Source organism: Oncorhynchus gorbuscha, linkage group LG08, assembly GCF_021184085.1.
Source record: "Oncorhynchus gorbuscha isolate QuinsamMale2020 ecotype Even-year linkage group LG08, OgorEven_v1.0, whole genome shotgun sequence".
Classification (NCBI taxonomy): domain Eukaryota; kingdom Metazoa; phylum Chordata; class Actinopteri; order Salmoniformes; family Salmonidae; genus Oncorhynchus; species Oncorhynchus gorbuscha.
Genome location: NC_060180.1, coordinates 17,225,463 through 17,241,243, shown reverse-complemented (window position 1 = coordinate 17,241,243; position 15,781 = coordinate 17,225,463). Strand labels below are relative to the sequence as shown.

Sequence of the window (15,781 nt, the reverse complement as noted above, 5' to 3'; positions counted from 1 at the left end):
AGAGGAGGATCTGATGGTTCACAGTATCGAAGGCAGCCGATAGATCTAGAAGGATGAGAGCAGAGGAGAGAGAGTTAGCTTTAGCAGTGCGGAGCGCCTCCGTGATACAGAGGAGAGCAGTCTCAGTTGAATGACTAGTCTTGAAACCTGACTGATTTGGATCAAGAAGGTCATTCAGAGAGAGATAGCGGGAGAGCTGGCCAAGGACGGCACGTTCAAGAGTTTTGGAGAGAAAAGAAAGAAGGGATACTGGTCTGTAATTGTTGACATCGGAGGGATCGAGTGTAGGTTTTTTCAGAAGGGGTGCAACTCTCGCTCTCTTGAAGACGGAAGGGACGTAGCCAGCGGTCAGGGATGAGTTGATGAGCGAGGTGAGGTAAGGGAGAAGGTCTCCGGAAATGGTCTGGAGAAGAGAGGAGGGGATAGGGTCGAGCGGGCAGGTTGTTGGGCGGCCGGCCGTCACAAGACGTGAGATTTCATCTGGAGAGAGAGGGAGAAAGAGGTCAGAGCACAGGGTAGGGCAGTGTGAGCAGAACCAGCGGTGTCGTTTGACTTAGCAAACGAGGATCGGATGTCGTCGACCTTCTTTTCAAAATGGTTGACGAAGTCATCTGCAGAGAGGGGAGGAGGGGGAGGGGGAGGAGGATTCAGGAGGGAGGAGAAGGTGGCAAAGAGCTTCCTAGGGTTAGAGGCAGATGCTTGGAATTTAGCGTGGTAGAAAGTGGCTTTAGCAGCAGAGACAGAGGAGGAAAATGTAGAGAGGAGGGAGTGAAAGGATGCCAGGTCCGCAGGGAGGCGAGTTTTCCTCCATTTCCGCTCGGCTGCCCGGAGCCCTGTTCTGTGAGCTCGCAATGAGTCATCGAGCCACGGAGCGGGAGGGGAGGACCGAGCCGGCCTGGAGGATAGGGGACATAGAGAGTCAAGGGATGCAGAGAGGGAGGAGAGGAGGGTTGAGGAGGCAGAATCAGGAGATAGGTGGGAGAAGGTTTGAGCGGAGGGAAGAGATGATAGGATGGAAGAGGAGAGAGTAGCGGGGGAGAGAGAGCGAAGGTTGGGACGGCGCGATACCATCCGAGTAGGGGCAGTGTGGGAGGTGTTGGATGAGAGCGAGAGGGAAAAGGATACAAGGCAGTGGTCGGAGACTTGGAGGGGAGTTGCAATGAGGTTAGTGGAAGAACAGCATCTAGTAAAGATGAGGTCGAGCGTATTGCCTGCCTTGTGAGTAGGGGGAAGGTGAGAGGGTGAGGTCAAAAGAGGAGAGGAGTGGAAAGAAGGAGGCAGAGAGGAAAGAGTCAAAGGTAGACGTGGGGAGGTTAAAGTCGCCCAGAACTGTGAGAGGTGAGCCGTCCTCAGGAAAGGAGCTTATCAAGGCATCAAGCTCATTGATGAACTCTCCGAGGGAACCTGGAGGGCGATAAATGATAAGGATGTTAAGCTTGAAAGGGCTAGTAACTGTGACAGCATGGAATTCAAAGGAGGCGATAGACAGATGGGTAAGGGGAGAAAGAGAGAATGACCACTTGGGAGAGATGAGGATCCCGGTGCCACCACCCCGCTGACCAGACGCTCTCGGGGTGTGCGAGAACACGTGGGCGGACGAAGAGAGAGCAGTAGGAGTAGCAGTGTTGTCTGTGGTGCTCCATGTTTCCGTCAGTGCCAAGAAGTCGAGGGACTGGAGGGAGGCATAGGCTGAGATGAACTCTGCCTTGTTGACCGCAGATTGGCAGTTCCAGAGGCTACCGGAGACCTGGAACTCCACGTGGGTCGTGCGCTGGGACCACCAGAGTAGGGTGGCCGCGGCCACGCGGTGAGGAGCGTTTGTATGGTCTGTGCAGAGAGGAGAGAACAGGGATAAACAGACACATAGTTGACAGGCTACAGAAGAGGCTACGCTAATGCAAAGGAGATTGGAATGACAAGTGGACTACACGTCTCGAATGTTCAGAAAGTTAAGCTACGTAGCAAGAATCTTATTGACTAAAATGATTAAAATGATACTGTACTGCTGAAGTAGGCCAGCTGGCAGTGGGTGCGTTGTTGACACTACACTAATCAAGTCGTTCCGTTGAGTGTAATAGTTTCTGCAGTGTTGCTATTCGGGGGCTAGCTGGCTAGCTAGCAGTGTTGTTTACGTTACGTTGCGTTAAAAGAACGACAATAGCTGGCTAGCGAACCTAGAAAATCGCTCTAGACTACACAATAGTTATTAATAGTTATTTCCCCTCTTGTCCAGGTGGGAGAGGGCAGTGTGATGTGCAATTGCGATTGCGTCATCTGTGGATTTGTGGGGACAGTATGTGAATTGGAGTGGGTATATGGTGTCTGGAATGATGGTGTTGATGTGAGTCATGACCGGCCTTTCAAAGCACTTCATAATTACAGATGTGAATGCTAGGTGTGAATTGATAGGCACACAAGACGTGTTGGTAAAAGTCAGGTAGAACATCCTACCAATTAATGAAAAGTGTCAAGGCTCAGGAGAAGACCCAGATGCAGATAGTTTCGAAGTAACAAAAGTTGATTACAAAAACAGGGGGGCAGGCAAACGACAGGTCAAGGGCAGGCAGAGGTCAGTAATCCAGGGTGGTGTGACAAGGTACAGAACGGCAGGCAGGCTCAGGGTCAGGGCAGAAAGAATGGTCACAACGGGCAACACCTGGAGGGGGGTGGAGACAATCACAAAGACAGGTGAAACAGATCAGGGTGTGACAGAAAAGAATTGAACACAATTTTGTCTCTCCCACCTCAACAAGGGTAGAAACTATGTTCTTAAATAGGCAGACTATTATTGGTGTGGAAGATAGGCCTACATACTTAAAATAGATCTACATACTTGAGATAGGTCTACATACTTGAGATAGGTCTACATACTTGGACCTGAACTACACTGACACATTGCCAGGACAAATTCAATCAATGGCCGTGGTTTCATAGTGTTCAGTAGGCCCCTAGAAAGGGAACAAAGGAACCGCAAGAAAGAGAAGAAGAGCAAAATCTGAAATCCAATTCCATCAAACCCATGTGAGCAATTATCATAATTACATACTAGAGGGGGTTTTTTCTGTCTGGGAACTGAAGCAGAAAGGAGAGAATCCCACAGATAGAAATTGGCTGTGTCTGAGTAGGTGGTGGAGATGAGGGGGGGGAGAAGGAAGGGGAAGGAGAGAGAAAAGGTAGTGTAGTGAAGAAGAGAGGGTGGTGAGAAAGAAGGAGGAGGTGTGAGAGAGGTGAAGAGCGTAGAACAGGGCGTGAGAACAGACACTTGATTTTCCACTAGCTCTGGTTACTCATTACTGCACTGGCACACCCCTTCTATTCTCCCACTCTGTCTCCTCTCCACTCTCCCTCTCTCTTTTCCTTATTTCTGGATCCGTTCTTCTCTCATCTCCTCTCTACTTTCCTTTTCCATCCTCTCCCACTCTTCTCTCTTTCCCTGTGTCCTGTTCTCTCTTTCCCTGTGTCCTGTTCTCTCTTTCCCTGTGTCCTGTTCTCTCTTTCCCTGTGTCCTGTTCTCTCTTTCCCTGTGTCCTGTTCTCTCTTTCCCTGTGTCCTGTTCTCTCTTTCCCTGTGTCCTGTTCTCTCTTTCCCTGTGTCCTGTTCTCTCTTTCCCTGTGTCCTGTTCTCTCTTTCCCTGTGTCCTGTTCTCTCTTTCCCTGTGTCCACTTCTCTCTTCTCTCTTTCCCTGTGTCCTGTTCTCTCTTCTCTCTTCTCTCTTTCCCTGTGTCCTGTTCTCTCTTTCCCTGTGTCCTCTTCTCTCTTCTCTCTTCTCTCTTTCCCTGTGTCCTGTTCTCTCTTTCCCTGTGTCCACTTCTCTCTTCTCTCTTTCCCTGTGTCCTCTTCTCTCTTCTCTCCTTCCCTGTGTCCTCTTCTCTCTTCTCTCTTTCCGTGTCCTCTTCTCTTCTCTCTTTTCATGTGTCCTCTTCTCTCTTTCCCTGTGTCCACTTCTCTCTTTCCCTGTGTCCTCTTCTCTCTTTCCCTGTGTCCTCTTCTCTCTTTCCCTGTGTCCTCTTCTCTCTTTCCCTGTGTCCACTTCTCTCTTTCCCTGTGTCCACTTCTCTCTTTCCCTGTGTCCTCTTCTCTCTTTCCCTGTGTCCACTTCTCTCTTTCCCTGTGTCCACTTCTCTCTTCTCTCTTTCCCTGTGTCCACTTCTCTCTTCTCTCTTTCCCTGTGTCCTCTTCTCTCTTCTCTCTTTCCCTGTGTCCACTTCTCTCTTTCCCTGTGTCCACTTCTCTCTTCTCTCTTTCACCGGGTGTCCTCTTCTCTCTTCTCGCTTTCCCTGTGTCCTCTTCTCTCTTCTCTCTTTCCCTGTGTCCTCTTCTCTCTTCTCCACTTCTTTTCCCTGTGTCCTCTTCTCTCTTCTCTCTTTCCATGCTTTCCCTGTGTCCTCTTCTCTCTTTCTCTGTGTCCTTTCCCTGTGTCCTCTTCTCTCTTTCTGTGTCTTTCTCCTTTCCCTGTGTCCTCTTCTCTCTTTCTTCTCTCTTTCCCTGTGTCCACTTCTCTCTTTCCCTGTGTCCTCCTTTCCCTGTGTCCTCTTCTCTGTCTTCTCTCTTCTCTCTTTCCCTGTGTCCACTTCTCCCTGTGTCCTCTTCTCTCTTTCCCTGTGTCCACTTCTCCCTGTGTCCTCTTCTCTCTCTTTCTGTCCTCTTCTCTCTTCTCTCTTTCCCTGTGTTTCCCTGTGTCCTCTTCTCTCTTCTCTCTTTCCCTATGTCCTCTTCCCTGTGTGTCCTCTTCTCTCTTCTCCCTGTGTCCTCTTCCCTTCTTGTGTGTCCTCTTCTCTCTTCTCGCTTTCCCTGTGTCCTCTTCTCTCTTCTCTCTTTCCCTTGTGTCTTCTTCTCTCTTTCCTTGTGTCCACTTCTCTCTTCTCTCTTTCCCTGTGTCCTCTTCTCTCTTCTCTCTTTCCATGTGTCCTCTTCTCTCTTTCCTTGTGTCCTCTTCTCTCTTCTCTCTTTCCCTGTGTCCTCTTCTCTCTTTCCTTGTGCCCTCTTCTCTCTTCTCTCACATCCTCATGTACTACCCTCTCTCTTGCTCTATTCCTCCCTCCTCATCCCTCACCTCATTTATTTCTCCACCCTCAGGAGCAGTGTGAGTCGTGAGTCTGTCATAATGCTGGCATTGTCTACCCTCCAACCCTGAACCCACCCCCCGCCCCGCTGCTTAGAAGGATGGAGACAGAAACGATGCCCTTAGAGCACAAACACACACACACCCACACACAAACACACACACTTCATCATTCTTTCAGACACAGCAAACTCACCCCCAACCACTTACACCAACCCGCGCACACACCATGTATCATTGCATCACCATTTCATAACCTCCTCATTTTCTCTCCTCTAATTTAATTCATCATTTTTTTTCTGCCTCCCTCTCTTTCATAGCCCCCGCTATGCATATTAATGACACATGAAGAAGGATTGATTAAAATCGCACCAAGGAAAGAGTGTATGAGCACACAATTAAATGACAGCTTATTCTCTGGGAGAGAAACACATTTATAATGGATTTATACTGTATCATTAAAAATCCCATTGTATATGCATACAATGTACATATCACCTCCGTTAATATGGAGTAAACAAAAGCAGCCTAGACATTCACTGACTATGTTGCAGCTCAATGTTAGATAGATAACAGTGGCTCAAAATTTGATAGATGACATCTTAAATGGTACCCTGACATATTCTCCTATTCCCCTGGTCAAAAGTTCACTCCGAAATCCACAGACGATGTAATTGACATCACACTGCACACTGCCCTTTCCCATCTGGACAAGAGGAATACCTATGTAAGAATGCAGTTCATTGACTACAGCTCAGCCTTCAACACCATAGTACCCTCTAAGCTCATCATTAAGCTCGGGGCCCTGGGTCTGAACCCCGCCCTGTGCAACTGGGTCCTGGACTTCCTGATGGGCCACCCCCAGATGGTGAAGGTAGGAAACAACACCTCCACTATGCTGACCCTCAACACAGGGGCCCCACAAGGGTGTGTGCTCAGCCCCCTCCTGTACTCACTCAATCATCAAGTTTGCAGATTACACAACAGTAGTAGGCCTGATTACCAAAAAGGATGAGACAGCCTACAGGAAGGAGGTAAGGCCCTGGCAGAGTGGTGCCGGGAAAATAACCTCTCCCTCAATGTCAACACAACTAAGGAGCTGATCGTAGACCTCAGGAGACAGTAGAGGAAGCACGCTCCATCCACATCAATGGGACTGCAGTGGAGAAGGTGAAAAGTTCCTCGGCGTACACATCTCTGACAATCTGAAATGGTCCACCCGCACAGACAGTGTGCTAGAGAAGGCGCAACAGCGCCTCTTCAACCTCAGGAGGCTGACTAAATGAGTCTTTGCCCCCAAGACCCTCACAAAGTTTTACAGATGCACCACTGAGAGCATCCTGTCAGTCTGTATCAATGCCCGGTACAGCAAATGCACAGTCCGCAACCGCAGGGCTCTCCAGAGGGTGGTGCGGTCTGACCAACGCATCACCAGGGACACACTGCCTGCCTTCCAGGACACCTACAGCACCCGATGTCACAAGAAGGACAAAAGGACCATCAAAGACATCAACCCCCCGAGCCACAGCCTGTTTACCCCGCTATCATCCAGAAAGCGAGGTCAGTACAGGTGCATCAAAGCTGGAACCTAGGTAATGAAAAAGAGCTTCTATCTCAAGGCCATCAGACTGTTAAATAGCCATCACTAGCCGGCCTCCACCCAGTATCCTGCCCTGAACTTAGTCACTAGCTGGCTACCACTTGGTTATCTAACCCTGCACATTAGAGGCCGCTGCCCTATGTACATAGACATGGAATCACTGGCCACTTTAATAATGGAACACTGGCCACTTTAATAATGTTTACATACTGTATTTTACTGTATTCTACTGTATTCTAGTCAATGCCACTCCGACATTGCTTGTCCTAAAATGTATATATTTCTTAATTCCATTATTTTACTTGTAGATTTGTGTGTATTGTTGTGAATTGTGAGATACTACTGCACTGTTGGAGCTAGAAACACAAGCATTTCACTACACCCGCAATAACATTGCTAAATATATGTATGTGACCAATACAATGTGATTTGATTTGATTATCCTTCAAGGTATGACTTTTTTCTGTACCACTCAGTCAGACAATGCCGCTATGTGGAAAGTATACCTCCATTTCAGATAGAGACCAGGAACCCATCTACTGTGTCAAAATCCAATGTATGTCAATAATGGGATCTGGTTTCCTCGATGTCCCAAAATGCCAGCATAGAGCCAGTAGAGGTTATAGGTCACAAAGCAATTCTTTTTGGGTCTATTTTTAGAGCTAGAAATCCCTGCAGAGTGAATTCTTTCTGATGGGTATTGACTATTTCTCTAGCACAGGTATTATACTGTTGATGTTGGTTTTGACAGTCTGGGTCCATGCCTGCAGAGGCTGGAGCTTTAAATCAATCTTTACAGTTCCCAGGTCTGCCTTTGCTTTTTCTCTGAGGCCCTGGTCCAATTGAACATTTGTCCTTCTTTCCTCCCTTCCTTTAAAAATAATCACTGATCTGTATGTGATCGGATAGCAATCATATCCGATCTTGGAGTGTGTAGTGGGTAGGACTATATGAGTACTATGGGGGTACTTTGTAATTAAGAATACATTGGAAGCATATTCAAGGATGTCTTTTAAACAGCTGCTCCATCCCTAAGTCTCCATTCATTTGAGGAATTATGCATGTCCAAACAAGGGTCAGGATCTGGACGAAACATAATTAAAACCAAATTAATGTCGACTCATTTTTTGATGCTACCCAGTGTCATCTATTTGATTCCTCCACAACAGTCTTCATCAGGCTACTCCGGTTAAAACCCCATCAAAGACCATTAAGGCTGGAAACGATGCTGTACCATAAGGCTAAAAGGAAGATCACACACGGGAACAGTAAACAGTGAGTGAGCGGAAATTCATCTCTTTTCATTTCTGTTTTGATAGACTCGACCAGTAGCCTTTGGAGAAAAAAAAACCTGGAGGAAACAGAAAGGTGGGGAAGGGTTTTAGCGTCGCACAAGCTCAAGGGGTACAGCATTTGAAGAGGAGACATCTAAGCCGTGTGCATGGGTAAAGGGGGGGAGAGAGAGAGAAAGGGGGAGAGAGAGAGCCTTCCCATCACTCTGTTGAGAGCTGGGAGGTAGAGAGGAGACATGAAAGATCTAGGCCCTGGCTTGACCGTTTGTGTGAAGAATCACACGGCGACATTGTCGCTCTGTAATCCAATACTGTCTTGTATGTTTGGAGTGACTTCCTCCAGGTGGTTTGATGTTCTGAAAGGAGAACAACACTAGAATGGAAATCTATACTGGAGATGAAATGTTACACAACACACCATCAAACAAACAAATGAATGCATGCACACACACACACACACACAAGCAAGCAAACATATATACACACACACATAGTAACTGTATACACACACACACCACACACACGTGTTCCACACTCCAAGGCTAAACGCAATTTACACACGTACACACAAACAGTCTGGCTCTACCCTGCTGCCGGCTGTCTGTAATTAATTCACGGTGAAAATGTACCCGGGCCCTACTCTACTCTGCTATTTCATTTAGTGTAGGATCCAGTGAAGCATGGAGTCTAGCCATGATGATTTCTGCCTTATCAGATTTTGTCAGATATTTCACCTGACCAAATAAATGTGGTTGTTGATCTACTTCACAGCTTGATTTGGGGAGGGAGGCGGTTCTACATATGGACACAGACAGTTCATCTCAAAAGTCTAAAACTGCCTCCTTGTCTGCTATCCTCTATCTACACTGATATGAATGAGCTGGAAAGGCCTGGAGCTAATTCACACCAAGAATCCTATTGCTTTGACCTCTCCTGTTTTCAGATCAAAGTGCATGTCTGTGTGGCCTATGGGGCTTCTGTGTGTTTGTGTTTGAGGGTCTAACTCTCTCTCCCACTCTGTTTCTCTAGATGCGTTCGACGCGGGGTGTGTCAGTGTGGCCGGTGGGGCTGGTCAGTGGGCGGAGGTACGAGCGCCCCATAGTGGATAAGGGCAAAGTGGTTGGCTGGTACACTGGCTGGAGGCCCGACCGCCCCTTCGCCATCGACATGGCAGGTAAGAGCACATCTAATCATCTAGGGCAGAGGAACAGACCCCAGTGTTTTTAAAAATCTGGAATGCAGCCCAACATGGTGTTGTAAACTGCTTCACACTATTAATGGGCTCTTGTGTTTGGGGTGAGGAGTGGGAGACTGTTCTCTGTCTCTCTCTAAAAGGGTGTGTCAGGGAACGGTGCTTCTCGGCTGTAAGCACATCTAAAAGTAACTGGTGTTTTGCGGGTACTATTTAATGAAGCTGCCAGTTGAGGACTTGTGAGGCATCTGTTTCTCAAACTAGACACTAATATATTTGTCCTCTTGCTCAGTTGTGCACCGGGGCCTCCCACTCCTCTTTCTATTCTGGTTACAGCCAGTTTGCGCTGTTCTGTGAAGGGAGTAGTACACAGCTTTGCACAAGATCTTCAGTTTCTTGGCAATTTCTCGCATGGAATAGCCTTCATTTCTCAGAACAAGAATAGACTGACGAGTTTCAGAAGAAAGTACTTTGTTTCTGGCCATTTTGAGCCTGTAATCGAACCCACAAATGCTGATGCTCCAGAAACTCAACTAGTCTAAAGAAAGACAGTTTTATTGCTTGTTTAATCAGGACAATGGTTTTCAGCTGTGCAACCATAATTGCAAAAGGGTTTTCTAATGATTAATTAGCCATTTAAAATTATAAACTTGGATTAGCTAACACAACGTGCCATTGGAACACAGGAGTAATGTTTGCTGATAATGGTCCTTTGTACGCCTATGTAGATATTCTATAAAAATGTCTACACTGTATTTCTGATCAATTTGATTCTATTTTAATGGACAAAAAATGAGCTTTTCTTAAAAAAAAAACAAGGACATTTCTAAGTGACCCCAAACTTTTGAACGGTAGTGTACATATATTATATTCACCACAGAACTTGCAATCAATCCATTTTTTTGCCCACAAAACCCCCCTTTAATCACTATTCATCTGCTGTACAATGGGCAATGTTGAGCAGTGTGTAAATTGCAGCTTTTACCTTAATAACTTGTATTGTGGTATTGGAGGCTATTATTAGCAGCCAAGTTGGCCAATTAATCTGTCCCAACGCTGCTCTATCTCATTTACTGGGCCACAATTGGGCCAGAGAAAGAGGAGATGGTTGATTATTCTTCTGGTGCAGTCACACACACGCGAGCGCACGCACGCACACACACTTGCAAGCACACGCACACACAGTTCTGTATATCTCGTCCCACACCCATGCACCAACACGCAAAGCCCTGTCCGTCATTGTCTTGGAGTGCAGCTCTCACCTGAAGAGGTTTTTGAGAGAGCATCATGAAAGTGTTTAGTGTTTATACACCACAGTGAGTAAGTGGGGGGGGGGGTGCATGCTAACACTTAGTCTTTAATGAGTCATGCTATTGCTAATATTAACCCTTTTCTTGACCAATGGTCATAAGCCTCACTCATAAAACAGGAAGTAACCAGCTGTGTCACAGCATTCTAAAATGTCTATCCTTCCTTTTGTGTCCTTTCCAAAGGTTTCCACCATTGTATCAGTGATCATTTAGCAGGCAAAGATATGCTTTAATTAATTTATTAGGATCCCCATTAGCCGACGCCAATGGCAACAACTAGTCTTACTGGGGTCCGACATATTACAAAAAATACATTACAGATCAAAAAAACTTTACAATTAACATACATTTAAAAACATTAACATGTAGTGTGTGTGTGTGTGTGCATCTATCAGTTACACATACAGTACATGTCAGTCAGTGGAGGTTGCTGAGGGGAGGATGGTTAATAATAATGGCTGGAACAAAGTAAAAGGAATGGCATCAATCACCTGGAAACCATGTGTTTAATGTATTGGATACCATTCCACTCCAGTCATTACCACGAACCCGTCCTCCCCAATTAAGATGCCACCAACCTCCTGTACATACACACAGCAAGTAGGTCACATGGTGGAGAGGCGTTTGTCGTTTGTTTTAGAAACCAGGTTTGCTGTTCATTTGTGCGATATAAGATGAAAGGGAGTTTTTTGTATAGTTTCTAACACGTACAGTACATACAGTAGATAGAAACAGAACCATAAAGAAAAGGACAAGGAAAAGAAGCCAGGGAAGGAAGCTGGATGAAACTATTGAGACAGAATCTGCACTGACAGACAGGCATTGCTAACAGATGCACTAATCTTCATACCACCTTAGCTGCAGGTTAAGAGATGTCTATCTTATAATTGCTTTCATACCTATCTATCATACCTGGGGTACAGCTTCTGGGCTTTCACTGCAGTATCACTCACTGCTCAGTAATATGCCTGATAGGACTGACCCAATAGGAAGATCTCAGTGGACTAACTCAGACACACTGTGTGTATGTGTGTGTGTGTGTGTAAACTGGCGACCTTCTTTGCCTCCAAATGCAGGAAATACGCAACACGCACTGGCACACACACACAACCTCACAATCTCTCAGTGGAGTGGAAGGATACCCATGAGTGTAGAGTTATGGCCTAGAAAACAGAGTGCTAGAAACGTGGAGAGGCGAGTAAACGTAATATGCCATTCCATGCAGCCATCAGCACACCCCATACCCAGTGGCATTGCATATATTGTAACTGAGATAAGGAGAGTAATATGAGATACTGTAGTGGGATCTTCCTGTGATACCGTCTGGCATTCTCGATGCATAGTCATGAACAGCAAACACACACACACACCCACGTGCACACACTCTGCCGCACAGTTGAGATATATCTGATCCCCGGTCAGTTGCACCATAGTTCGAGGTCATCAATGATCTGTATGTAGTTACTTCCAGGATGATTAATAAAGCAAGGAATGAATTGATCCCAAGATTGACATGTGATGTGTGAGACATAATCATCTGACCAATCACATGAACCTCTTCCGCATCCTTTTCTCCAGGTTTTGCAGTGAACCTCCATGTGGTCCTGGGGAACCCACGGGCGTTGTTCAAGCGTAGGGGTTCCCAGCCTGGTATGCAGGAGTCTGACTTCCTGAAACAGATCACCAAGGTGGCGGAGCTGGAGCCCAAAGCCAACAACTGCACTAGGGTGAGTAGCCCATCATTGTGGCAACCCCATTAATCCCTGACCTCTAACCCCATATCAGACCCCAAAGACTTGCTAATTGGTCAAAACAACAAGTTGGCATGACAGTGAGATTTTTGTTTTGTTTGTGATGAAGCACCATCTCCTAATATAGCATCGGTGTGTCCTCTCTTCATCAGTTAGGCTCCCTCCTCTCTTGTACAGCTCATGATACTGCTAGTCATCATCATTATCAGCCCATTAGTTTAATGGGGCCACTGCAGGCTGATATTAATACATACCATTAGCAGGATGTGACATCATCAATTATCACCCACCACGGTCATACCACACCATGCCAGCAGTACGTGACATCATCACTAATAACAGCCCAGCACTGCAGTACCACAGAACGGTGCGCTCCGTTTTGGGGAAACGTGTCATTTTGTACAAACCATCATGCAACGTAGCAAACGTTGAACTGGACCCCAGGTAAAAGATGCCTTTAGGCACAGATCTAGGGTCAGCTTACCTGCCCCACATGCTAACCTTAAAAAGGGTAAATTCTCAATTGAAACAATAGCAAAGTGTTTTCCCCGCCCCTGTTTCAGTAAAAAGCTGGGGTAGAGGGCTGGAGAAATGTAAACACTCTCAAAGTCATAGACACAGCTAACGAAGCATAATATAACATTGATAGTTTTAGCCATTTTTTGAGACTATATGTACTTTGTTTACAAACATTGGAGTAAAACAAGCTTACATTCTGGGTCATGATGGGGTGTGACAGACAGTTGAACTAAGCTCATGGAGCATTTCTAAGTTATATTCTTCAAGGGTAAATACCACTTGGCCCAGACCTCAGTTCAGAATCTAGTTTTGATTCACATTTGGTTGAGTTGTCCACTAACGTGAATTCAATGTGGAATCAACAAAAAATGTCACCATATCATTGGATTTAGGTTAAAAGCTGGGTAAAAAAAAAGAAATACCAAATGCCCTTACGTTATTCATTTATGCAAATCCAATCAGTTTTCCACGTTGAGTCAACAACATCACAGTTCTTTGTTTGGGTAGAAATGATGAGGAAACAACGTTGATTCAACCAGTTTTTGCCCAATGTGATGTCATTCATTAAGTCCAAATAGATGTAGGAACTGCGGATTGCTCCTTTAAGCATTAGGGAGGAAATACAATACTTATCTAACTTCAACCTTGGAAAAACAAATGCTCAAACTGCTAAAAACTTGGTGTGAGTAGAGACAAGAGATGAGAAGGAAGAAGGGAGGGTTAAAGGAGAGGTGGAACAAGACAGAGAGGAGAGAAAGAAATAGACAGAGATAGGGAAGAACATTATGTAGGAGAGAGAAAGATGAGAAAATATTTTAGACAGACAAAGGAGAATCCAATTTGAAAGGAGAGAGAGAGCAGACAGGAAATTTACTGCCATGGAGTCAGACTGTCTTTTAACTACTAGACACACTGGCACAGGGTGCTCTGCACACTCTGCCAACTCAGCACTTTTGGTGCCAATAGAGATTGGACTGCCTTTAACCCCCCCCCCAAATCTCCCTTAACCTCTTCCATTTTATTACAGATGGGTTCTAACTAGATTCTACCTCAACCTCCCATTTTATTACAGATGGGTTCTAACTAGATTCTACCTCAACCTCCCATTTTATTACAGATGGGTTCTAACTAGATTCTACCTCAACCTCTCATTTTATTACAGATGGGTTGTAAATTAGATTTGTACCTCACCCATTTTATTACAGACGGGTTCAAACTAGATTCTACCTCACCCTCCCATTTTATTAGATTGGTTATAACTAGATTCTATCTCAACCGTTACGATTTTATTATAGATGGGTTCTAACTACAGACCAGACTAGAATATTGTAGAATTTTCTGAGAGAATGAGAGGAGAAGAGGTGAAATAAGAGGGAAGGGATTTAGGAAAGGAACAATAGAATGAAACACAAACCTATGCCTGCTTCGCTGGCTGCAGCATTTGTCTCGTTAGATATGCAAAACGGCCCAATTATCAGCCCCGTGTGCAGGAAAGGACATGTTCCACCTGAGTGGAGCCGGGAATGGATGGCACTGCACACCAACCATCCATCACTGTGTATGTGTGTGAACACAAATTACTGGGTTGGAAATAGAAGTGAGGCACTTTCCATGTACTAAGTAAAAGGTAGAAGTCTATTCGGTCTGATCCACTCCCTCCCTTCCGGTCACAAAGAGCTTTTTCTTGAATATTTTAACAAAGGCACCATTCCATTTCATATAGTTGGCTCAGTGATATAGTGGAAGTTATGCATCTATCTGGTGTGTGCTCATCAGAGAACACACACACACTAACCCTCTCGCCCCTTCTCTCAGGTGTTGGTGTGGCACACTCGTACAGAGAAGGTGAATCTGGGCAACGAGCCCAGACATCGACAGGACAGTGTGGTTATCGAGGTCTAAAGGGTGGGATAACCAAGGAGGAATAAGCAAGCCCATTGGTCAGACAGACTGACAGTAACTTCTTGAACTACACTACTGACATCACCTTGCTTGACCATAACCTTGATATGGATTACACTATGATGGACAGGACTTTGGACCAATTGCATGGATGGGAACTGCTGCCTGAATGTTGTGAATGGCTCAATGAGATTCCGGACCTCAAAGGGGATCATAATGCACTGGGGTGACCATTGCTTTCCCAGGGGACTTTGCTCTCGTACTGCAATGTGGCCCAGTCCCTTATAAAAAGTGATTCCTATGAAGTATGCAGACTTAACAAGACCGCCTGTCTGTCTACATGTATGTGTGTATGTAAACTCAGCAAAAAACAAATAAAAAAATCGTTCCTTTTTCAGGACCCTGTCTTTCAAAGATAATTAGTAAAAATCCAAATAACTTCACAGATATTCATTGTAAAGGGTTTAAACACTTGTTTCCCATGCTTGTTCAATGAACCATAAACAATTAATGAACATGCACCTGTGGAACAGTCGTTAAGACACTAACAGCTTACAGATGGGAGGCAATTAAGGCCAAAGTTATGTCCGCAATAGGATGAGAGGCTGGACTGAGGGCTATATGCCTGTTGTAAGGCAGGTCCTCACCAGACATCACCGGCAACAACGTCGCCTATGGGCACAAACCCACCGTCGCTGGACCAGACAGGGCTGGCAAAAAGTGCTCTTCACAGACGAGTCGTGGTTGTCTCACCAGGGGTGATGGTCGGATTCGCGTTTATTATCGAAGGAATGAGCATTACACCGAGGCCTGTACTCTAGAGTGATTTGGAGGTGGAGGGTCCGTTATGGTCTGGGGCAGTGTGTCACAGCATCATCGGACTGAGCTTGTTGTCATTGCAGGCAATCTCAACGCTGTGCGTTACAGGGAAGACATCCTCCCCCTCATGTGGTACCCTTCCTGCAGGCTCATCCTGACATGACCCTCCATCATGACAATGCCACCAGCCATACTGCTCGTTCTGTGCGTCATTTCCTCCAAGACAGGAATGTCAGTGTTCTGCCATGGCCAGCGAAGAGCCCGGATCTCAAGCCCATTGAGCATGTCTGGGACCTGTTTGATCCTAGGATGAGGGCTAGGGCCATTCCCCCCA

The 15,781-nt window shown here is 45.9% G+C and overlaps 1 protein-coding gene across 1 annotated transcript in view; it reads left to right on the top strand.

Moving 5' to 3' along the window:
- LOC124041266 (galactosylgalactosylxylosylprotein 3-beta-glucuronosyltransferase 2-like) overlaps window positions 1–15,337 on the top strand; it is a 35,628-nt gene extending 20,291 nt beyond the window's left edge. The window contains exons 2-4 of the mRNA XM_046358649.1: window positions 8,984–9,128; window positions 12,035–12,183; window positions 14,542–15,337. Of these exons, the coding sequence (XP_046214605.1) occupies window positions 8,984–9,128; window positions 12,035–12,183; window positions 14,542–14,628 (381 nt within the window). The 3' untranslated portion in view covers window positions 14,629–15,337. The remainder of the gene's footprint in view (window positions 1–8,983; window positions 9,129–12,034; window positions 12,184–14,541) is intronic.
- Window positions 15,338–15,781: the final 444 nt, after the last annotated feature.